The sequence below is a fragment of the Saccopteryx leptura genome, chromosome 8 (genome assembly GCF_036850995.1).
Source record: "Saccopteryx leptura isolate mSacLep1 chromosome 8, mSacLep1_pri_phased_curated, whole genome shotgun sequence".
NCBI lineage: Eukaryota > Metazoa > Chordata > Mammalia > Chiroptera > Emballonuridae > Saccopteryx > Saccopteryx leptura.
The window spans coordinates 68,464,770-68,490,854 of NC_089510.1; the positions used below are offsets into that span (position 1 = coordinate 68,464,770).

The window sequence follows — 26,085 nt, forward strand, 5'->3', positions numbered from 1 at the left end:
CACTGCTTCTCAGAGTAGAAACATGTAAAAATACATATTGCCAAATTTTCTCCTGATAAGTGAGATGTATCTACAAACCCTTTTCCTATAATTCTGAAATGAAAAAACTCTGAAACCAAAGAGATTTCTTTTTAAAAATGTTTGGCACCGCCTGGCCAAGCGGTGGCACAGTGGATAAAGTGTCAGACTGGGATGCAGAGGACCCAGATTCGAATCCCTGAGGTTGCTGGTTTGAGTGCAGGCTCATCCGGCTTGAACACGGGCTCACCTGCTTGAGTGTGGGGTCGCTGGCTTAAGTGTGGGATTATAGACATGACTCCATGGTCGCTGGCTTGAGCCCAAGGTTGCTGGCTTGAGCAAAGGGTCACTTGCTCTGCTGGAGCCCCCTGGCCCAAGGCACATATGAGAAAGCAATCAGTGAAAAACTAAAGTGCTGCAATGAAGAATTGATGCTTCTCATCTCTCTCCCTTTCTTCCTGTCTGTCCCTATCTGTCCCTCTCTCTGTCTCTCTCGCTTAAAAAATAAAAAAATACTTGGCACCAAAAGTCATCTACCTGATAGAAAAACCTGACCTGAAGTGGGTTGTTTATAGTTTTTATTTATCCTACATAAGCATTTGATTATGGGAGGCTACTCTAGACCTCACTGGGAATGTTATATAGTATGTAATACATGTCCCATATTACCTTTCTTTTAGTATTTCAAAGATGACACTTTCTTTTCCTCTGGCTTCCCTCATTTTATCAAAGTGAGAAGTCATCCATCATTCTTATTATTGTCTATCTTTGGCTGCTTTAAAGATTTCCTCTTTATCTTGGGTTTTATCAGCTTGACTATGATGTATCTGAGTATGATTTTCTTTATATTTATTCTGCTAGTGATTTGCTAAGCTTTTTGGACATATAGGTTAATTTTTTTTCACCAAAAGTGGGAAAAATCCAGATATTATTAGGTCACTCCATTGCCACTTCTCTCTCTCTTTGCTTTCTGGAATTTCAGTAATATAGTATGCTAGACTTCTTGACACTATTTCACAGGTCAAGATAAGTGAAGAAAGCTCTACTAACTTATTTTCAATCCTTTTAGTCTCTGTGCTTCAGTCAAGATTATTTCTATTGAACTGTCTTCAAATTTAGTGATAATGTTTGTCTCAGTGTTAAAAATGCTGTTGATATCTAATGAACTTTTCATTTAGATATTTTTTAGTTCTGGAATTTACACTTTGTTTTACTTTATAATTTCCACATATCTGCTGAGATTTCCCCATATGTTCAATCATTCTGCTGATCTTTTCGTTCAAGTCCTTTAACATATTTCCAATTTCTATTTTAAAGTCCCTGACTGCCAATTCCAATATGTGGTTCATCAATAGGTCTGCTTATATAGATGCTTTTTCTCTTGATTTTAAAGTTATATTTTACTCCTTCTTCCCACTGATCCTATAATAGTTTGGGCTTTGGGTTTGTTAGGATTCATTTTGCTTTTGCCTTTAGTGTTGGGGCAGCCCTTAGTCCTAAAGCACAGTCCTTCTGCAGTTTCGGTGCAAAATGTGTGGAGTATTTCCAATCCCCGTTTGGCAAGACACACTAAAAACAATACTCTGCAGCTGCTGAAATCAAACCTCTGCTCACGTATTTAGTCCTTCTGCTGCTACTTTCTCCCTGGTTTCTTGGAGCATTATTATGTAGGTATAAATTTGAAACCTATAAAAAGATTTGGAGCTCCCTCCTTCCTGGAACCCTTCTTTCTGAGATTTGCCCCCTCCCTCAATTTACAGCTGCTTTGGTATTATTGAACTCTGATCTCTGTTTCTTCATCTCAGAATGCTACTTTCTTAAGCTCTTTTCCCCTAGTAGTACAGTCCTCCAAGGCAAACTGCGAAGCGCCCTAAGGGAAAAACTGGTTAAATGTTGAGCTCCTCTACTTTGCATGCCTTCTTTAAGGTTTGTGTTCTCTAATGCACTTTTATATTTTGTCTACAGCAGTGATTTAAACCCAGTGTGTTGTGTCACACTGCTGTGCCACAAGAATTTTTAAAACATGCAACACCTGACTATTTAGTCAGGGGCACTGACCTCTTTTTCCTTAGACTGTCAAACAACAAAATGACAATGGCCAACCCAACAATAGGTGCCCAGTGTGAATGAACCAAAATTATATCTATTTTTATCAGATGGGCAAAAATGTATTTTTTGGTGTGCCACAGAATTTTAGTAATTAGTTTCTGTGTGCCATGAAATGAAAAAGGTTGAAAATCACTAGTCTAGAGCTTATAATTGCTATTGACAGAAGGGCTGTCCAATACAGGCTACCCTGATATTACTGGAATTTAAACTCTGTATTTCATTTCTTCAAATATTTTTTCTGTATTATTTTTGCCCCTGATTCTTGTAGGACTCTCATTACACACATAGTTTGCTACCTGAAGTTGTTACATAGCTCAATAATGCTTTATTAGTTTCTTTTTCAGTCCTTTTTTCTCTGTGTTCGATTTCAGATAATTCCAATTGCTATATAGTCAAGTTCACTAGTCATTTCTTCTGCAATGTCCATCATGCTGTGTGTTCTTCATCTAGACACTGCAGTTTTAAATATTTATATGTTCTATTGGGTCTTTATAACTTCTATATCTCTATTTAACATGTTATATCTTTTCTCTATCTTCTAGAACACATGGAATATAATAATTGTTTTAATGTTCTTCTCAACTAATTATATCATTTATAGTAGTTTTAATAAACTGGTTTTTAAAAAAGATTACTTTTTTTAGAGCAGTCTTAGGTTCACAGCAAAACTGAGAGAAAGATACAGAGATAATACATATATCTCATGCTCCCACATATGTACAGCTTCCCCTGTTATTAAGATCTCTCTTCAGAGTGGTACATTAATTACAAGTGATGACACATTACATTGACACATCATTACCACCCAGAGTCCAGAGTTTACATTGGGGTTCACTCTTGGCATTATACACTTTATGGGCTTGGACAAATGTATAATGACATATATCCACCATTACAGTATCAAACAGAGTCTTTTCACTGCCCTAAAAATTCTCTTTAATTTATTCATCCTCCTTTCCTCCTAGCCCCTGGCAAACACTGAGCTTTTTACTGTCTCCACAGTTTGCCTTTTCCAGAATGTCATATAGTTTATTTTTTTTCCTCTTTATGACTTGTATTTTCTTGCTTTCTTGCAATGCCTCATAATTTTTTATTAATGACAGACATAGTAGATTTTACCTTGTTGGGTTAGCTATTTTTCTAATCTTGAACATATTCTTGTTCTGGAATGTGGTCAAAATACTTGGAAATGTGATCTTTTTAGGTTTTGCTTTTAAGCTTTGGTATGTGGGATCAGAACAGCAGTTAGTCCCGGGTTAACTTTCCCCCTGAGACTGAGGTCAAGACCTTAGTGCTCTCAATGCTGCCCAATGAATTAGCAAGTATCCAGGCCAGCATTGTTCCTGACTCTCTGTGAATCTGGGGCACTGCTACCTTTCATCCTTTTGGATGCTTCTTTTTCTGGCCCTGAGTAGTTCTCTCACACACAAGTGGGTTAGTCTTCAATTTTATACTCAAAGTTGCCTGCGGAACATGTCTAGAGCTCCCCCTGTATATCGCTCCCTCCTGTCCCATACTCTGTCCAGTGGACTCTAGCCACCTCGCCTTCCCTGGATTCCCACCTCTATCTCCTCAACTCAGGGAGGCTGAGAAGTCCCCTCCCCTTGCACCGCGGCTTGGGAACGCGCTCCCAGCAGTAATCTGCGTTAGTCTTGGGGTTTGCATATTTGTTTCTTGTTTCTCAGGAGTCACTCTCCTCCACTGCTTGAGGTCCAATGTCTTAAAAACCACTGTTTTAAGTATTTTGTCCACTTTCCCCCACCAAGAAACTCAAAATGCATCCTCTTAGAAATGGAAGCGCCTATATTACCTTTTTAAAAAACAAAACAAACAAAATCCCTGAATTCTAAAACATATCTGGTCTAAGGGATTTAAATAAGGGATTGGAACTTGCACAAACTTCCCACTAGCAATGCATGGAATTGTCTGACTCCTCACATTCTTATCAATATAAATGCATATGCATTTTTAATGTATGACAGTTTAATATATATGTATTTAAAAGTTGCCAGTTATTCAATAAGTAAAAATATTGACGTCATATTGCTGTTTTAACCTCTATATCTTTTATTACAGATAGAGTTAAACATTTTTTCAAATTTAACTGGACAATGGAATTTTTTTTTTTTTTTTATTTTTTATTTTTCTGAAGCTGGAAACGGGGAGAGACAGTCAGACAGACTCCCGCATGCGCCCGACCGGGATCCACCCGGCACGCCCACCAGGGGCGACGCTCTGCCCACCAGGGGGCGTCGCTCTGCCTCGACCAGAGCCACTCTAGCGCCTGGGGCAGAGGCCAAGGAGCCATCCCCAGCGCCCGGGCAATCTTTGCTCCAGTGGAGCCTTGGCTGTGAGAGGGGAAGAGAGAGACAGAGAGAAAGGAGAGGAGGGGGGGTGGAGAGCAAATGGGCGCTTCTCCTGTGTGCCCTGGCCGGGAATCAAACCTGGGTCCCCTGCACGCCAGGCCGACGCTCTACCGCTGAGCCAACCGGCCAGGGCCTGGACAATGGAATTTTTAAATGTCCTTTGGCCATACTTCCATCAAAGCTTCTGTTCTATGTAAAGACAAGAAACACCTTCTTGGTACTATTGTCACCCTTCAGCCTCTTGGACAAAAGCCTTTTCTGTATCAAAGGAAAGTGCAGAAATTTATAGAACTTTAAGAATCTGATTGTTACAGTGTTCTGGCAAAGAGGTGAAGACATGGCTGGTAACAGAGATGTTGCTGTCTATCCACTTTCCACAGTCACTATCAATCCCTTGTGTTACAGCCTTCCATTTTCACTTTAAGAGTACAATCGACTCTTTGACAGAATCTTATAAGCTATTCAGGACCTGGCCCTGCCTACCTCTTCAACTTCATTCTTCACCATGTTCCCTTTAGTCACTGTGTTCAGTTCCCTGAACAAGTTCCTCCCCTCCTCAGTTCCTCTGTGCTTATAGTTCTTTCTTGCTTGAACTCTTCTTCCCACGGCTGATACCTTCTTGTCTTTCCTATCTCAGCTTAAACGTCACCTCTGCAGACAGGTACCCTCTACACGCAATCCTGAATAGATTCCGCTCCTGCTCCTCTTCCCACAGCATTGTCATCTTTCCTCTTGCAGCACTTACATGCCTATCACAATATGAATGACATATTTGATATATTGTTTAATTACTGTCTAGCTGTCTTATTAGATGTTAAGCTACATGATGTAGGAACTATATATTTTTTGTTCACCAATGTATAGTTATTACCAAGAATAGAGGTTAGCCCAAAGTAGGCATACATTAAATATTGGCTGAACTAATGAGTCACTTAATACTAAAGGATAACAAGATTATTGGAAAATGGGGAGAGAGTTAGGGGGAGGGGGAGGGGCACAGAGAAAACTAGATAGAGGGTGACGGAGGACAATCTGACTCTGGGTGAGGGGTATGCAACATAATTTAATGACAAGATAACCTAGACATGTTTTCTTTGAATATATGTACCCTGAATTATTAATGTCATCCCATTAACATTAATAAAAATTTATAAAAAAAAAAAAAAGAAATTCCACACACACAAAAAAAGGATTATTGGAAAATGGGCAAAAGTCTCCTCAAAACATTCATTTATGTTAGAATCATTCATCATCTCTCAGTACTTCTAAAATATATTACTCTTCATTTAATCTGTACATTTAATTAAAAGATATTCTTTTGAGGCCCTGGCCGGTTGGCTCAGCGGTAGAGCGTCGGCCTGGCGTGCAGGGGACCTGGGTTCGATTCCCGGCCAGGGCACATAGGAGAAGCGCCCATTTGCTTCTCCACCCCCTCCCCCTCCTTCCTCTCTGTCTCTCTCTTCCCCTCCCGCAGCCAAGGCTCCATTGGAGCAAAGATGGCCCAGGCGCTGGGGATGGCTCCTTGGCCTCTGCCCCAGGCGCTAAAGTGGCTCTGGTCGCGGCAGAGCGACGCCCCGGAGGGGCAGAGCATCGCCCCCTGGTGGGCAGAGCATCGCCCCAGGTGGGCGTGCAGGGTGGATCCCTGTCGGGCGCATGCGGGAGTCTGTCTGACTGTCTCTCCCCGTTTCCAGCTTCAGAAAAATACAAAAAAAAAAAAAAAAAATTCTTTTGAGAAATGCTATCACCAAAAACTGAAATCTCACTTTTTAGCATTAATTTCAATCTAACATATTTCTAACAGGGAGCTAATATTCTTTAAAAATAGACAAATAAAAACAAGGCCTAACACTAGTGTTTCCATTTCATTAAACAGCATGTAAACCAAAGCTCCAATTTATAGTAGGAATCCAAAATATATAAGCAATGTATAATGGGTAACAGAAAATTACAACAGTGAGCATAAAATGTCATTTATTGAATAATTTCTTGGAAGTTGTAAATACTTCCTTCTGACATTATTTATAAATTTACCCTTAAAGACAAAATATTTTCTAAGACAACTCTAAAAGCAAAGAAATAAAAACCATTCCAAGTTTTTTTATTTAATATCAGTTTATTTCATTTAATGATCTCCATTTGTCATAAATGAAGAATGAGTAGACCTATATGTTTATTTATACTCCCCTTCTTTCTCAGATATTTACCTCTTACTGAAAAAAACAAAAAACTCTGATATTTGACTAATGTAATTGTCTCTTACTTAGAAGGGATGCTTTATCCAAATCTGAGAAGACACCAAGTGATACATTATAAAAAACTTTCTCATGAGTCTAATACTCTTGTTTTTGAAGTTTTCAAAGGAATAACAACTTGAATGTTTCTGGTGCATAATGTGTTAGTTTATTATCAGCTCTCAAGAATTCTAAGCCCTGCTGATAACATAACAATGTCAAAACTTAAATCTAATAAATCTTCAATTATGTTCCGTCGAATTTATATCAAGTTGCCTGTTGACCAACAATTATTATTTTAAGATTAATAGCAAGTTAATTTCTTCTAATGCTAATCAGTATCAATGAAGGTTGTTGTTACTATAAATTTAATAAAGGAATAATCAAAGATAAATTTAAATTATATTATATTGAAATAACTTGTTGAGAAAATAGAACAATGAGTTTGTCAGCTGAATTAGTTACTCCAATGTATTTCATCTGTGGGTAATAGGCAGAGAAAGCAAAACAAAGAAGCACAGAGACTGGCAAGGTCTACTCTGTGGACTTATGTTTCAGTTCTAAAGCTAAATAGGGGGAGAGATCAGAAGCAAAGAATAAACTTTGACTCACTTTTTTCCTGTTTGTAAAGAAGAAAAGTATTCCAGAGGAAAGCAGGGAATTTCTGGGACAATAACTCCCACCTTGTCTGTGCAAACCTGTTGGAAGGCACCTACTATGTCAGAGTTGTTGTAAAAACAGCAATCAGAAAAAGAGCAGCAAGACTTATGTTGTTGCTTATAATGTTGTATCCTGTTAAGCTGGAGTCAGAAACTGAAGAAGTTAAAGTCAATTATCATAAATCTTGGAAAAGGGTGAAACAAAAAGCTACTTGATAGAAAGATCTCACTATGAAGGTGGCAAGAAGCTTCAAATGCATTCAGTATCTTTTGGAGGTAGATGGCAACAGGTGAAACTGGTTGGCAGTCTCAGCTTGATTTCAGAGTCACTGAGACCCTTACCTCAGTTATCTTCTATGCACTAGCTAGGAAGTTAACCGGTGGTCAGAGTTTCAAAGGAAATTAAGAGAACTTATATGAAATAAAGTTTTTAATAAAAGCTATAATTTTCATTTCAAAAAAGTTTTTTACTTAAAAATGTGAATGGCTCACACAATGGTAAGAAAAGTAAACTTTACCATGTTTCAACACAGCCAGAATGCTAACAATAGAACAGGATGGAGACAAGAAAACTGGAGGTAAAGACAGTCCTACAAACTTTGAGTTCAAATACTGGCCCTTCCTCTCTGAGCTACATATAGTTCCTTCCACTGTAAAATAGGGAATATATTACCCTTGAAAGTTGTGGCCCTGGCCGGTTGGCTCAGCGGTAGAGCATTGGCCCAGTGTGTGGAGGTCCTGGGTTTGGTTCTCGGCCAGGGCACACAGGAGAAGTGCCCACCTACTTCTCCACCCTTCCCCCTGTTCTCTCTATCTCTCTTCCCCTCCTGCAGCCAAGGCTCCACTGGACCAAAGTTGGCCCAGGCGCTGAGGATGGCTCCACTCCATGGCCTCCACCTCAGGTGCTAGAATGGCTCCAGCCACAGTGGAGCAACACCCCAGATGGGCAGAGCATCGCCCCCTGGTGGGCATGCCAGGTGGATCTTGGTCGGGGGCATGTGAGAGTCTGTCTGACTGCCTCCCCACTTCTAACTTTGGAAAAAAATAAACAAAAAAAAAAGTTGTGACTATTAGCATACACATATCTCAAGCATACATTTGATAAATTTTACTTCCTCTTTCCTTCTTGTGTTAACAACCTACTAGATATTTTTACACTATCTTAGTAAGAAAAACAAGCAAGACACACAGCTAGAAGAAAACTTAAGAAATCTAAAATAGTTTTCATTCAAGCTTGCTTCATTATTAGGAAGCATCAGAGATTTTCAAGAGGATCTGATCAGTAATCTTACTGAAGTTCCCTAAAGAATGAAAAGGCTGACTCATCTCTCCTGCCATGGAGAATGGGATGGCCTCAGAAATAAAGCTGCCTTTGAAACGTATTATAATTTCAAAATAATTTCACTTGTCAAGCTTCTCTGAGAGCAGGCAGGAATCAAGACAATGAAATAGATTATTGTCTTTCTTCACTGTATGAGGTGTGGGGATGTGGGAAAAGAACAATCAATGTAGTATAAATGGCTTCAAAATTTAACACCAATTCATGAAAAAATTCTCAGCAAAACATGAAATACAAGGGAGCTTTCTAAATATGATATAAGGGTTACATACAAAAACGTCTACAGTTAACATTATACTTAGTGATATAAAATTAAACACTTTCCCCAGAAGATTAGTAACAAGGCAAGGATATCTAGTCTCACTATTACTATTTAGTACTATACTGGAGGCCAATGCAATAATGGAAGAAAAAGAAATAAAAGGCATAGAATTGGAAAAGAAGAAATAAAAGTTATTATTTGCACATGATATGACTATCTATGTCAAAAATACAAAAGAATCTACAAAAAGTATTAGTACTAATAAGTAAGCTTAGTAAGGTACTGGTTACTTGATACAGGTCAATATACAAAAATATATTGTATTTCTGTGTTCCAGAAATAAACAGTTAGAAACTGAAATAGAAAACAGTAAAATATACAATAGCATCGAAGTAATTAAACACTTAGAAATAAATCTTACAAGACATATATAAATTTATATGCCACAACTGCAAAACACTGATGAAATAAATCAGAGCTAAGTAAATTGGAAAATATGTTAATGAATTGGAAGACTCAATATTCTTATGATGTCAACTCTCCCCAAATTGATCTACATATCCAACACAATCCCAATAAAATCCTAGCATGACTTTTTGGAGAAACTGACAAGCTGATTTTAAAATTTATATGGAAAAGCAAATAAAACAGGACCAAAAAATGTCAGAAAGAACAAAGTTAGAGGATTCAAACTATCTGTTATCCAGATTTACTATAAAGCTACAGGACTGAACAAAGGATAGCTATTTAGAGCAATGGAATAGAATACAAAGACCAGAAAAAGAACCACACATAAATACTTAACTGACTTTTTGATTAAGGTACAAGGGCAATTTAATGTATATCCACATGCAAAAGAATAAATCTCAATCCTTATCTCATGTGCTATTAAAAATTAATTTCAAATAGATCAGTGGTTGCCAGGGGTTGAGGGTGTGGGAGAGGTTGACTACAGAGAAATACAGGGGACTTTTAAAGGAGAGTAATCATACTGCTCTACAGCTTGATTGTAAAGGTGGCTGTCAAAACTAGCAGAAGGTGATTACTCTTGGTAAATTACGTATTAAAGTACACAACATATATAATATGTAATTGCAATTTTTAAAAAAGAAAAAGAGTCTATTTTAGCCCCTCAGGAGTATCTAGGGCAAGGGTCCCCAAACTACGGCCTGCGGGCCACATGCGGCCCCCTGAGGCCATTTATCCGTCCCCCACCGCACTTCTGGAAGGGGCACCTCTTTCATTGGTGGTCAGTGAGAGGAGCATAGTTCCCATTGAAATATTGGTCAGTTTGTTGATTTAAATTTACTTTTTCTTTATTTTAAATATTGTATTTGTTCCCGTTTTGTTTTTTTACCTTAAAATAAGATATGTGCAGTGTGCTTAGGGATTTGTTCAAAGTTTTTTTATAGTCCGGCCCTCCAACGGTCTGAGGGACAGTGAACTGGCCCCCTGTGTAACAAGTTTGGGGACCCCTGATCTAGGGGGAAAAAATCTATATGGTAATATCTAGGCCACCATATGCATATAATCACAAGTTGTTTATGCATAGGATATAACTGACAGGAAAAAAACTGAAGGGCCCCACGATGTAATGCTTTAAGTATCTGCATAAATAAAGGTTTCCCATCTGCATTTGGTTTCAGCTTGGAAAGATGCTGAAAATCACAGGACCTGTCTTTCCTTCCCTAAATGCAAACAAGAAAGCATTTTGGATGTATAGTTTACAAAATTCCCAATCTGGAAACCATATTAAACATCCTTACCTTTATGTCCTGCAGACATCTCTAACTCCAACAATGAATTCTCTTTTTTAATGTCTGTGCTCATCTGCAGACATCTCAAATATGTATCCTTTTCTCCAACCCAATTTCTACCATTCTAGAACAAGTTACCACTTCTCTCTACATCACTTCAATATTCTTGGTCTCCCTGTATCCATTCTTGCTTCCCTTTCAGTTCTGCAGTGTTTGTTTATTTATTTAGATTTTGTTTACTATTTTTAGAGAGAGGAGAAGGGAGGGAGAGAGAGAGAAAGAGAAAGAGAAAGGGGGGAGGAGCAGGAAACATCAACTCATAGTAGTTGCTTTCTGCATGTGCCTTGACCAGGCAAGCCTGGCGTTTTGAACTGGTGACCTCTGCATTCCAGGTGGATACTTTACACACTGCACCACCACAGGTCAGGCTGCCATGTTCTTTTAAAAATACCACTTTAAAAAGAAAAACAGCCCTGGCCGGTTGGCTCAGCGGTAGAGCGTCAGCCTGGCGTGCAGGAGTCCCGGGTTTGATTCCTGGCCAGGGCACACAGGAGAAGCACCCATCTGCTTCTCCACCCCTCCCCCTCTCCTTCCTCTCTGTCTCTCTCTTCCCCTTTCACAGCCAAGGCTCCATTGGAGCAAAGTTTGCCCGGGCGCTGAGGATGGCTCTGTGGCCTCTGCCTCAGGCGCTAGAATGGCTCTGATTGCGGCAGAGCAACGCCCCAAGATGGGCAGAGCATCGCCCCCTGGTGGGCATGCCGGGTGGATCCTGGTTGGGCGCATGCGGGAGTCTGTCTGACTGCCTCCCTGTTTCCAGCTTCAGAAAAATACAAAAAAACAAAACAAACAAAACAAACAACAAAAAAAGAAAAACAAAAACCTATTTTGATCATATCATATCATATCATATCATATCATATCATATCATATCATTCCTTCCTCAAAACCCATCAAAATCTTCCCTATACCTTTAGCACAAACATAAACATAATGAATGTGGCCCGTTTATCACTAGCTGTTATCTCATACCACTCTCTTGTGCCCTCTGGATCCAATCACGCTCAATGTCTAGTTCTAGGTTCTTTTCTGCTTTATAGTAGAGATGCTGCATGTTTGTTCCATATAGGTTCCCTCTGCCTGAAATACTCCTCCTCCTTGCCTACTGTTACACTTAAACTCGTCTAGCTTACTTCTCTGTTTATTCACGGCAGCTAACACGGTGTTTTTGAGGAAGCCTTCCATGACCCCTCATATCTACATTAGATTTATTGGTTATCTGTTCTTACAGTATATTCACTTGTATGTACTTGTGATATAATATAAAATTTTTTGATTTATGTCCCTGGTTCCTGTCACATAGTTCCTAAAACTCTTGGAATCTCTTGAGTAATAAGAGTGCCTTTTATATGCTAATAAGATTATGTGTGGCTGGGGACCCCTGCGTAGCTTCAGAATGGCAGCTGGTCACCAGAAAGAACAAACCATACAAGTTCTACCCTGCCCTGCCCTCCCCTCCCCACTGCTACCTCTGGGAAGGGGAGAGGGCTAGAGGTTCAGTTAATCACCAATGCCAATGATTTGATCAATTATGACCACATAATGAAACCTCCATAAAAACTCCTAAATGAAGTTCAAAGAGCTTCTGGGCTGGTAAGAAGGTGGTATGCCAGGAGAGGGTATAGCAGTGCCCTTTGCTCTCCATACCTCGCCCTATACATTTCTTCCATTTGGTTATTTCTGAATTGTATCCTTTATAATAAACAGGTAAATATATTTTTCTAAGTTCTTATACTCATTCTGTTGAATTACTGAACCTGGGTAGGGGGTAGGGTACAACAGACCCATGAGTCTGCCAAGTCAGGCCGGAGTGTGGGTAACCTGGATACCCCATTTGTATCTGGTGTATGAAGTGAGGGCAGAATAAACTGCCACAGTGAACTCTTAACCCTGGGGAGTCTAACGCTAACTTCTAGTAGTTAGTGTCAGAATTGAATTGAATTGAATTGTTGGATACCCAGTTCAGAGAATTGACAGAATTGGTATAAGAAGTTGAAGGCCCTGACTGAGTAGCTTAGTTAGAGTGTCGTGCTGATATGCTATGGTTGTGGGTTCGTTCCCAGGTCAGGGCACATACAAGAATAAACCAATGAATGCATAAGTAAGTGGAACAACATGTCACCCCCCACTTCCCCTCACTCTCTCTAAAATCAATAAATTAAAAAATAAAAGAATGAAAAATTAAGCCCTGGCCGGTTGGCTCAGTGGTAGAGCGTCGGCCTGGTGTGCAGAAGTCCCGGTTTGATTCCCGGCCAGGGCACATAGGAGAAGCGCCCATCTGCTTCTCCACCCCTCCCCCTCTCCTTCCTCTCTGTCTCTCTCTTCCCCTCCTGCAGCCGAGGCTCCACTGGAGCAAAAGATGGCCCGGGCGCTGGGGATGGCTCCTTGGCCTCTGCCCCAGGCGCTAGAGTGGCTCTGGTCGCGACAGAGCGACGCCCCGGATGGGCAGAGCATCGCCCCCTGGTGGGCATGCCGGGTGGATCCCGGTCGGGCGCATGCGGGAGTCTGTCTGCCTGCCTCCCCGTTTCCAGCTTCAGAAAAAAATAAATTAATTAAAAATTAAAAAAACAACCCTTGAGAACATTTATTCAAACCCTGTTTATAATTTCACTGATTATAAACTTCACAAGGCAACTGTCTTGTCTACTGCGTACCCCCAGCACAGAGCACAGGGCCTGGCACACTGTCCTATACATAACGCGTGAATACATAAATGAACGCCTACCTTGGAGTATAGAAATTCCGAGCTGTTACCTGCAAGAAACTAGTTAAGGGTGTTTTTCTCGGGTCTGTCTCTGATACAACACTGAAAGCTGATGAAACAAAGATAAAGAAAAACCCAACAGATCCAACTTGCCACTAAGTGATGTTTAGGCTGCCTACAGGATAGGGAGCCATACAGGAAAGAGCAGGAAACAGCAAAGTGACACTATTTCTCATGCTGAAAGGGAAGGAAACTGAGAACAGCACAGCGATCAAGCTGCAGCCCCAGTAACTGCTCCTCCTCCACACTGCACCCCTCAGGTCCTGTCTACCCAAAAGCTGTTAAGCAGTAGAGTTCAAATTTTGCTCCAATGCCTGTTTAAGAAGAAAAATGAAAGGACATAAAATGAATAAAGACCGTGGCGTGGCTAGTTGGGTCAGTGGTAGAATGTCAGCCCAGCGTGTGGATGTCCCAAGTTCAATTCCCGGTCAGGGCACAAAGTGTAACCGCATGCTTCAGCCATAGGTGCTCATTACTACTGTAGCACTTGTACTCGTTGACCCCCTACTTTGTTAAACGATCTTAAGCTGGCTGATGCATGCACCTCTCTCTGTTCAAATAGATCTTAAGCTTTTTAAAAGTAGAAGATAACTACTGTTGCTCTCGGATCCCTGTCTTTTAGTGCTGGGCAGGGAAGAGAAGCTCTTCTACCCTAAACAGGACTGAATAGATGTCATGCACTAGATACCCATTAGGTAAATTTGTTGAAGCCTATAGCACCTGAAAAATATGAGGCTGGGCCTACACGACATTTATAAGAACATTTCCATTTTGCCATGGAAACAAGTCTTACCTGTGATGGAGTTATCCTTTCCTTTTTGAGTTCAGAAGAATTTTCACTTAGTTTTCCTACTTTGTTACTTGAGCTGCATTTGTAGCATATCCATCTTGTCTGCCCCTCAATTTCGATGGTGCACTCTTTGTTTTGCAGACAGAATGAGTGATACAAATGACCACAGCTGCAAAACAAAGGCAACCAATTTGTACTTTTGATTATCATAAACATCATAAACATCATAAACATCAGCTATGTTGGAGTGTGTTTGTAAGTGATGAAGATTTCTGGTGCTGGAATGCACTGATGGTTGTATAGGTTAAGAAACAAAAAAGGGAACAAACTTGTTGCTGTCGTCTCTTTTTAAAATCCAGGCTCACATATTTGTATACTTAGGCTGTTAGTAAGTACAGAATCACAGTTCTCTGACTAAAACCACCTGGGGGGTGAGTTAGACTTCTGTTCATTTCTCAAACTATCAAATATTGTTAAACAGTTTGAAATAAGTCAACTGGGGAAAAAATCGCAATTATGTAAGTAGCTTGATAATAACCGAAGCGATTTGCATCAACAAATTCAAGGCAAAAGCTGTGATTTGATTAAGCATTAACAAAAATATCAGTGTCACAGTAAATTCTTACACTATTTCTCTGAAGGAATTCCTTACTGATTACATGAAGTTAACAAATGAGCCTCCTGACCCCAGTGTTGAGTATACCTTCCAGTCACTTACACTGATGTCCCTCACTCCTCCCACCTGAGACGCTGGCCTGCCTCAGAAGCCAATCCTTTTCTGTAGTCTCGATAGCCTTTCTCTTCTTCTATATAAACTTTCTCTTGCAGTCTTTCCCCTCAATATTCTTCTTTTCCACAACTACCCTTCTCATACCAGTCCCATAGCTTTAAAATACCACTACATGCTGCTGACAGCTCGATTTATACCTTCAGCCCAGACTTCTGTCCTAATTCCCACCCATCTGTCTCCTCAAGATCTGGATGTTAATGGACTTAAATTTCACATGTTCAAAATTCTTGACTTTCAGCCCACTCGACCCCCACTGCACGATTTCATCTAACCTTCCACATCTCAATAAATGGCAACTGCATTCTTCTAGTTTCTCAGGCCAAAAACTTGGGAGTCATGCTTGACTATTCTGTTTCTCTCATACCTCATCTCCAAGCGAGAAACAAATCCTTTAAGCTCTACCTTCAGAATATACCCAGAACCCTACTACATTTTACTTCATCATTAACTACCTTGGGCCACCTCTCACATGGACAACTGCAACAGCCTACTTCTGCCCTTGCCTTTCTATAGTCCATTCTCAACACACAACGTGATCCTTAAGACAGGGCAGATAATGCCCATCTTATCCTCAAAACCACCCAATGGCTTCTCATCCCAGAGCAAAGTTTAATCTTTTTTTTTTTTTTTTTTGATGCCTTGTCCGGCACCAAGTTTAATCTTTATATGATGCAATTCCTACAGTTTGGCCTCTGCTCCTCGTCTGGTCATTTCTTATCATTTTTCCTTTCCTTCCCTCTGCTCAGTTGGTGAAGTTTCCTTCACCAACTCATTCACTGCTCCTTAGATATGCCCAGAACATTCCTGCTGCCTGCTTTCCGCACTTGTTGATTCTCTGCCTGAGGCATTCTCCCCTGATATTGCATGGCCACTTCTTTTAGGTCTCTGATCAAATGTTACTTAAATAGACTTTCCCTAATGATTCTTTATGATTTAGTAGTTCCAAACATTCTCTTCCTTCTATATCATGTTTTAATTGTTAATTATATTTTTGTTAATAATTTTTAAATTGCCTGTTCATAAGTCACTTTAACAGTGAGGCTTTCCGTGACCATGCTTTATAAAATATCTTTCCTGCCCAAAACACTGTATCTCACTTAACATGCTTTATTTTTTTCCATAGCAGTCACTCTCTGGCATTTTACTCGCCTGTCTGCCCGTCACTGGAATGTAAACTCCATGAGAACAGATCCTTTGTTTCCTGCACACTGTCTTTTTGAACAGGACCTGGCATGCAGTAGGTGCTCAATAAATACTTGTTCATTGAGTGAGTTTTTTTTTGTGATGAGAACTACTTCCCTTTCCTATCACCAAATCTACCCATCTTCTGGTATCTCTAATAATAGTAGCTAACACTTTTACAGTGCTTACTATATGTCACCATGATAACAAATCTGTTACGTGAATTATCTCATTTAATCTTTACAAAACCCTAGGAGGTAGTAGCATTATGATTCCAATTTACAGATGAGAAAACTAAGATGTAAAGAGATTAAGTTACTTGTCAAGGTCTCACAGCTGGTAAGTAGAAAAGTTAGGATTAGAACTCAAGAAATTTGGTTATAGAGTTTATCTTATATTTCCTCTATCCATATACAGTAATCTAGGTGAACTGTCTTTGCTCCTGAGATCAAACCTTTCATTTTATACTAGATTTCTTCTCTCATTGTACTGTTGCCTTAAATATCATCTGTATGCTGTCAGTTTCTAAATCTGTATTTCCAGGACATGTTCTCTAGGTTGCTGACTAGAAAAACTGTCTACCTGACATCCCTACTTGGATGTCTCCAGCCATCTCAAACCTAACATCTTCAAGACAAAATTCTTGATTCCTCCAGTTCCTCATACCTGTTCTTCCTCATCTTAGACAATGGTGCCCTGTTCATTCAGTTGCTCAAGCAACTCACACTCCACATCTAATACACCAGCAAGTCAGCTCTACCCTTAAAATATCAATATATTCGGAGCCTTCACACCTACCTCTCATTCTACTCAAATGTCACTTGCTTAGAGATGTTCTTCCTCATTATGGTACCTTAAAATAGCACTCTCAAAAAAAAATAGCATTCTCACCCTGAACACTTCATCCCTCCATCCCTTTACCTGTGCTTTATTTTTCCTCATAGCTCTTAGTGCTCTGTGTTTATTTCTGTATTTATTTATTGCCTGACCACCCAAACACCCATTTCTCCTGACTCCCATGCAGAATGTATGGTCTATAAGTGCAGGAACACTGTCTTGCAAGGATCCCCAAACTTTTTACACAGGGAGCCAGTTCACTGTCCCTCAGACCGTTGGAGGGCCAGACTATAAAAAAAACTATGAACAAATCCCTATGCACACTGCACATATCTTATTTTAAAGTAAAAAAATGGGAACAAATACAATGTTTAAAATAAAGAACAAGTAAATTTAAATCAACAAACTGACCAGTATTTCAATGGGAACTATGCTCCTCTCACTGACCACCAATGAAAGAGGTGCCCCTTCCGGAAGTGTGGCAGGGCGGGATAAACGGCCTCAGGGGGCTGCATGCGCCAGGCCAGCTGTAGTTTGGGGACCCCTGCTGTCTTGCTTTGTTCACTGCTAGAATGATTGACTGGGGCTGTGTATCCACATGTATTCCTGTCTGGTAAAACCACATGTGTACACGTACACACACACACACACCATATGTACAACATTTCCTCTCTCTTTTACCTAAAGACAATAATTTCATCAGCCATTTCTTGACGTCTCTTATACTGCTGCAAACAGATAGAGCAGTAGTCCTGTTTGGGATTCAGTCCTCTGGTGACCGAGGCTCTCAGGTTACACAGCGACCAGTGGAGATCTTGGTTTAGAAGGCTAGTAGTGGTTTCCAGAAGGGTCTAGGAAAGACCAAAACAAAAACAAACAAAATAATGGTTTATATTATGAAAGAGACAAAGGCGATGAATGGGAAATATCAGTTGTTTAGTTTTAAACCACAAATAACTGAAATTAAAATACACTACAGAGGCATGAAATAAACCTCAAAAAACTATAAATAAATTAAGTGGTTAACTTTAATGTGCAGAGCTAATGACATTAAGTGCAGACACCAAGATTCTCAAAATAATTAAGAGACTGTTACTAGTTTCACCTGAGAAATTTGCACATTCTGTGACTTAATTCAGTATTGATGGCTTTCGAATGACTAGATAAACCCAAATCTATTTATTTATTACATGTATAAAATAAATTCTCTCTGAATGGCTCAAAGTATTGTAACAAATAACAAAAATATCCCTGATTTTTTAAATAGAAACTGCATCCATGGCAATATTTCAAACAACCTTTCATGGGACAAGTTAATGGCCATGACTGATTTTCATCTCTCTGGGGCAGAGAGATCTGTTTCCTGATCAGCACTTAAAGGTCATCTGACTTTGTACAAGACTCTGACATCTGTCATTAAGTCACAGAAAGACTTTTCACAACTATCACATCAAGTCATTTTTAAGGCCCTACGTGTTATAAAGTACTGTGTTCACACTATATTTAATCCTCAACATTCACATATACCTCATCACTTAGGTGTACAGTTGGGTTCTTTCTGTCAATCCCAAAGGGGAAAAATATACTGACCTTGCTATATATATAGCCTAGCTTTTTATCTGTAATGCAGAACGTGATTCTAATGGTCTAACCATTAGAACTACATGTAATTCTTTCTAATCCACCCCATCTTCTCCTCCTCTTCCAAAGTTCCCAAGTTCCCAGAGATGCTCTGCCTTGCACTCAGCTTCCCGCCGACACGCAGTCTGTGCCTGTAGGGCAGCAGCTGCTTCTCTGGGCGTTCGCATAGCTGCAGCTCTTACAGCACCCGAGAAAAGCTCTGCTGCCCGATGTTTCTTTCTCTTCTGATTATTTAAAAAGCAGATATTGTATCTACCATGCCTAAATGGCACTTTTCCTAGGTGGCTTCTTGAGTTACTGTGGAGTACATTAAGAAAACAATCTGTTCCCCTCCATGGCTCCTACTGAGAATTAAACCGACAGGCAGTTTTGAGTTAAGGGAGAACTAATGATCAGTTTGGGTTAGTGGCAATTATCTGCTTCAGGTTATTTAAAAGAACACTCTTTTAATTTTATTCTGTAATTTCCTATGCTCATGTTACCCTTTCTTTTCATGGGTTTTATCTTTACATTCACTTATTTTTCCAGAAAGTTTTTCAGTTTTGATTTTGAAATGTACCTGTTCCTCTGCCAACAAATCAAAACAATAAAATGAATCCAAATTTGATGCATTTCCACATTCTAGAGTGCATGTGTATAAAACATATATTAATGAATTCAGGTCAAGAGAAGTTTAAAAGTTTTTTAAAAACCACACATTTTAATCTACTGAGCTTCCACTAAATAGATGGTAATTTTAAAAGAAAAAGTATAGGGGCAAAGAAGAAGAAATAGCTTCTTTCTACCTTAGGAGAGGCTGAGAAATAGAAAGTAGCTTACCTGTTCATAGTTAAAGGTGTCCAACATTCCCAGAATAAGGCCCTGGATTTCTCCAAGTTTTCCTTTTCCATAAACTGGATCCTAATTTTAAAAAAAGTTGCAAAAAATTGTAATTCTGTTCTTGGTATTTAAAATTATTTTAAAATATACATTATCTGAAAAAGTCAATTACTCTTGAGTAGTTTTCTACAATCACAACATGTTGGGCAAACAAATGTATTAGGCTTGCTCGCTTGTACTTTGCCTGATTGGTGCGTGAGCACGGGGCAGTGCCATGTGTGTACAGTCTATGTAAGGCTGCGGGTACTTGCCCTCAGGGCGGCAGATTGTAGATTGGGACTGCCTATGGCCATTGGGGGGCCATTTGTTGCTACTGTTTGCTGGAGAAGGGCCCCATCCCTGCCACCTGGTTCCTTGTACGCTGTTGCGAAACTCTAAAAACTTAATGGCTGACCGTTTCCCGGGTCCACAGTTCCTTTTACTGTCTGCCCGAATCCAATGAGAATCTGCACGGCCATGCCACCAGCCTTAAACAACATTGTCTTCCATGAATTTTCCACTAGAAATGTATACTGGTCTCCCGCTGGCCATCACAAATATTTTGGAAACAAAATTTAAATGATCCAAGCCCCTGCTTAGATTGTTAATCTTCTTAATTAAATTTCACTCTGATTTTGTTTCTGCAAGAAGCTTCCTTTCCTCCTTCATACTAAAAGGCACCTCTCCCTCTTTAAGCTCTTATTTATTTGCCGAATCAACCAGAGTTCTCACGAATACCCAGAAGCTATCTAACAACTCCGCCTGGTACCTGGGCCCTACATTTGGCCACCTCTTAGCCAGAACCAACTAAAGTGCTTCAGTTTATGAGGCAAGACTTCAATTTAGGAGGTCAGTTTATGGATCCAAGGAGCAGCTTTCAGTTTTTTGAAGCTTTCTTTCAGTAAGTCACTACTCATAAACAACAGACACCCAATATTCCCTCTATTGCTTTTCATACGAGGTTTGCAAAGTAACTTATTATATACAATTTGGAAAACACTAAAGCATTCAAAAATAAAACAAAAATGAAATCCAACTACTCAGAGAAAACACATTTGATATGTTGATGTATATTCTCTCAGTCTTTTTTTCTGGGGAGGAGAGAAAGGGAGAGAGATAGGAATGTTTTTCTTAGTGTACAAACTGAGTATTTCAATGTTGGGCAAACAAGTGTATTAGGCTTGCTTGCCTGTACTTTGCCTGATTGGTGCATGAGCACAGGACAGCACCACATGTGCATAGTCTACATAAGGCTGCCAAGTGCTTGCCCTCAGGGTGGCAGACTGTAGATTTTGGATTGCCTGTTGCCATTGGGAGGGGTCATTTTTTGTTATTGTTTGTGGGAGAAGGGGTTCCCTCTGGCCCCCCCTCACCTGTTTGCTTGCCAACTGAGGGGGGGGGGAGAAAGAAGTGGTTTTCCCTGCTTGCTTGCTTGCCCGCCACTGTGAGACTCTAATAAATGGAATGGCCCACCAATTTCCGGTTCCACAGTTCCTTTACAGTCTGCCCAAATCCAATGTAAACCTACATGGCATGGCCATGGTCACCAGCCTGACATTCATATATACCTACTTTTACTTATTTTTGTTACTAAATAGTACATTGTGTTCGTAAAGTCATGGTGCACTTGTGACCGGTCACAGGAAAGCAACAAAAGACCATAGAAATGTGAAATCTGCACCAAATAAAAGGAAAACCCTCCCAGTTTCTAGAGGATGATGTGGCAGCATGTGCGCATGCGCAGATGATGATGTAACACCGTGTATACAGCAGAGTAGCCCACGGCCATGCCAGTCGAGATGTGGACGGTACAAAGGAAAGTTCAGTGTGTTCTGTGGCTCACTAAATTTGAATCCGTGACCAAAGTGCAGCGTGAATATCGGTGCATTTATAACGAAGTGCCACCACATAGGAATAACATTACTCAGTGGGATAAGCAGTTGAAGGAAACCGGCAGTTTGGTGGAGAAACCCCATTCTGGTAGGCCATCAGTCAGTGACAAGTCTGTAGAGGCTACAGGATAGCTACCTAAGGAGCCCTAAAAAATCTGTGCATGAGCCCACATCGAACTGCACTGAATAGTATGAAACTGGGAGAGTTTTCCCTTTTATTTGGTGTAGATTTCACATTTCTATTGTCTTTTGTTGCTTTCCTGTGACCGGTCAAAAGTGCACCATGACTTTACGGACACACTGTATATTGTGAGTTTTCCATATCATCAAATATTTCATAATAGCTACAGAGTATGAATTGTATAAAAATACTATGTTATTCAACCATTTTATGTTGTTGGACATTTAAGTTTTCTTCCCCAATACCCCCAAATCCTACCCATTATTATCAAATGCTAGTGACTGCAAATTTTGGTATAAATTGCCTTCCTTAGAGAATATTTCTAGAAAAGGAATTACTGACACAAAGAGCATTTTTATGGGTACTGTTATATACTGCATAATTGCTCTTCCAAAAAGTTGCATTATGCAATTTTTATCCCACTAGCATATTTGTGTGCTCATTTTTTCAGCACCTTAAGGTAGGCTTAAAATTATAATTAAATTTTTTGCTAACAAATGAGTATATCAAGTCTATTATTTCACTCTAATAAGAGGTTATATATGACATAAATGACTCTTTCATGCTAAATAGGAGAATCCAACTATACAGTAATGATAAAAGTAGCTGCTATTTATTATTAAGTGGATAGCATGTGCAAGTACAGTGCTAAGTACTTACTATTACCATATCACTGAATCCCTCCCAGAACAATTCTAAATGAAGAAATTCAGGTCCAGTGAGGTTAAGTCAAATTCTTTAAGATTATAAAACTATTGAGATAAACTGTGATTTAAATCTAGATACTTTAGAAATTATGTTTTCAATTAGCACATAATACTGGTCTCCCAAGTATAGATACATAAACTAATAAACTAGTGTTAGTTATATAATATGGATAACTTATATAGATAACTAAATGATGAACCAATGTTTGCTGGAAAGTATGGGTAACATTTCTGGTTTCTTCTTAGGGAGTAGGAGTTCTTAAAATCTCGGTGCAATAAGAGTAACTATGAATTCAGATGCTAAGAAAGACAAAAGCAGTAAAGAATGAAAACTTAGAAGAAAGGTTCATAAATGTGAGAAGAAATTTTGTCTCTCTGCTCTTGCACAACATAGTCTTAGAATTTGCCTCTTTGTATATTCTAAGCTCTGATGATGGCTCTTGACAACTGAGTAGTTGCAGTTTCTAACTAAGATTGGCTTTCAGTACTTCTAGTTGTTCTAGAGCAGCATAAAATGGCCCACCATAGGTTCTTGGTCCCTGAGGCTGAAGAATATGGGAGGTAGAGAACAACTGCACCTTTGTGTGCTAATGAACAAGTTTGCAACTTTGGGTTTGAACTGGTCACTTCAGCTTAGTGGGGCAATTTTCTGTTTCACGGCTAGAGATTATATCACTAAGCTAAAGATACCTGTCAAACTAATGCAGACCATTTATAAAAGGCAAGACTATCGATATCTCAGATTAACTTTTCACTAGAAAAACAATTTAGGCCAGGTACCCACCAGACAATTTTTTCTTTTAATTTTCATTGTATGAAAACAAATCTATGTTAAAGCTTCTAAACTTATATTCAATTGTGCTTTTGGTCAAGCTCTAAATAAATATGCTTACTTACCAAAGTATCAATAGATAGTTTAATACACTATTATAAAAAACCTATATAATATCTACTATAATATATATATCCAATACACTAATATAGTTTTAACACAGAAAAGCTCTGTCATTTGTTTATGACAAGGGTGACTTAGAGCCAGTGTGCCTCAAAAAATTTTAAAACATGTAAAAACTTACTATTTAGTCAGGGGCACTGACCTCTTTTCCCTTAGACTGTCAATAAAGAAATGACAACAGCCAACACAACAACAACCATCCAGTGTGAATAAATCAAAATTACACCTATTTTTTTTTTTGGCAGATCGGCAAGAAATATATTTTTGGGTGTGCCACAGAAATGTGTGTCATCAAATTAAAAAGGTTGAAAATTGCTGGCTTGGAGAATAAAGAGGTCTTTAAAAGGTTAAATTCTGGTAAAAAGAAGAAATCTTTATAGGTCCTGTCTATATTTGTATCAGTACATTTCATTGTATTATGCATAATTTAAAGGCAAATCATGAAAATTACCTCATGCTCGTACAACATATAAATTATAGAATGCAAAAGAGAGCTCAAGGCTTAATGCATAGCATGTACACGGTTTTCAAATTATTTTCCAAAGATGTCAGCTAGATTCTTCGGCAATGAATAACTACTGAGGTTTTTCTTTAACATTTTTGTAAACTATAAAAGAACAGACTTGGGTACTTTACATAAACTTTTTTTTAAAGCACATTAAAAAAATATGTGATGACCATGTTTTTCCTATTTTTGTTTTACTATCCACTGTATCATGAATGGGGTTTGTTTTAAAATTAAAATTTTTACTAATCAAGCACTACTTTAAAATATGAGTAATGTCCTTAGCAAGTTATCGTATAAATCATTTGTTTGCTTTAACTCCCTCAGTAAGACAACTATAAACAACTCAGAGCCAGGACTCACTTTTGCCACAGAGTGAGGATCATTAAAAGCAAGCAGCAAACACAGACTGTTTATAACATAAATATGTCCCTTAAAAACACTAACTTATCATCTGAAAGAAATCTGTAAAATTCAGGTGCCAGGCATCAGTCTGAATACATATTTAGAGGTTAAGAAGATATTTGAGAACCTCTTATCATGGGAACATCTCTTCTGAAAAAAAATCTGTAAATATTTTGGCAACTGTGCATCTGAATAACTGTCACTCCCCATTCCTCCCCAGGGCTCCTGATGAAGTGAGGTGGATGTGAAAACAAATGGCTGCTGTGAAAAGGCTTTCGATAAAATACAACACAATTTTATGTTTAAGACTCTCAACAAAATGGGTATAGAAGGAAAATATCTCAACATGATAAAGGCCATATATGATAAACCATCAGCTAACATCATATTAAATGGCACTAAACTGAAGGCTTTCCCCCTTAAATCAGGAACAAGACAGGGGTGTCCACTCTCTTTACTCTTATTTAATGTGGTACTAGAGGCTCTAGCCAGAGTAATCAGACAAGACAAAGAAATAAAAGGCATCCATATCGGAAAAGAAGAAGTAAAGGTATCACTTTTTGCAGATGATATGATCCTATAAATCGAAAACCCCAAAGAATCCACAAAAAGACTACTAGAAACAATAAGCCAATACAGTAAGGTCGCAGGATACAAAATTAACATACAGAAGTCAATAGCCTTTCTATATGCCAACAATGAAACATTTGAGAACGAACTCAAAAGAATAATCCCCTTCACGATTGCAACAAAAAAAATAAAATACCTAGGAATAAACATAACAAAGAATATAAAGGACTTACATAATGAAAACTATAAAGCATTGTTAAGGGAAATCGAAAAAGATATAATGAGATGGAAGAATATACCTTGTTCTTGGTTAGGAAGAATAAATATAATCAAGATGGCCATATTACCCAAAGCAATATACAAATTTAATGCAATTCCCATCAAAATTCCAATGACATTTTTTAAAGAAATGGAACAAAAAATCATCAGATTTATATGGAAGTATAAAAAACCCCGAATAGCCAAAGCAATCCTAAAGAAAAAGAATGAAGCTGGGGGCATTATAATACCTGACTTCAAACTATATTATAGGGCCATGAAATCAAAACAGCATGGTATTGGCAGAAAAATAGACACTCAGACCAATGGAACAGAATAGAAAGTCCAGAAATAATACCACATATATATAGTCAAATACTTTTTGATAAAGGGGCCAACAACACACAATGGAGAAAAGAAAGCCTCTTCAATAAATGGTGCTGGGAAAACTGAAAAGCCACATGCAAAAGAATGAAACTGGACTACAGTTTGTCCCCCTGTACTAAAATTAACTCAAAATGGATCAAGGATCTAAACATAAGACCTGAAACAATTAAGTACATAGAAGAAGACATAGGTACTCAACTCATGGACCTGGGTTTTAAAGAGCATTTTATGAATTTGACTCCAAAGGCAAGAGAAGTGAAGGCAAACAGAAAGCCAACTAAATGGGAAATGATATTTTCAAACAACAGCTCAGATAAGGGCCTAATATCCAAAATATACAAAGAACTCATAAAACTCAACAACAAACAAACAATCCAATAAAAAATGGGAAGAGGACATGAACAGACACTTCTCCCAGGAAGAAATACAAATGGCCAGCAGATATATGAAAAGATGCTCATCTTCTTTAGTTATTAGAGAAATGCAAATCAAAACTGCAATGAGATACCACCTCACACCTGTTAGATTAGCTATTATTAACAAGACAGGTAATAGCAAATGTTGG

General features: G+C 38.9%; 1 protein-coding gene across 3 annotated transcripts in view; it reads right to left on the reverse strand.

Annotated features, from left to right (window-relative positions):
• Positions 1-26,085, reverse strand: part of VPS8 (VPS8 subunit of CORVET complex) — a 397,311-nt gene that overhangs the window by 76,206 nt on the left and 295,020 nt on the right. For all 3 annotated transcript variants that reach the window (XM_066346811.1, XM_066346813.1, XM_066346812.1), the window contains exons 42-44: positions 19,622-19,702; positions 17,843-18,012; positions 14,356-14,521 (exon numbers count right to left, since the gene is read on the reverse strand). In XM_066346811.1, coding sequence (XP_066202908.1) covers positions 14,356-14,521; positions 17,843-18,012; positions 19,622-19,702 — 417 coding nt within the window. The remainder of the gene's footprint in view (positions 1-14,355; positions 14,522-17,842; positions 18,013-19,621; positions 19,703-26,085) is intronic.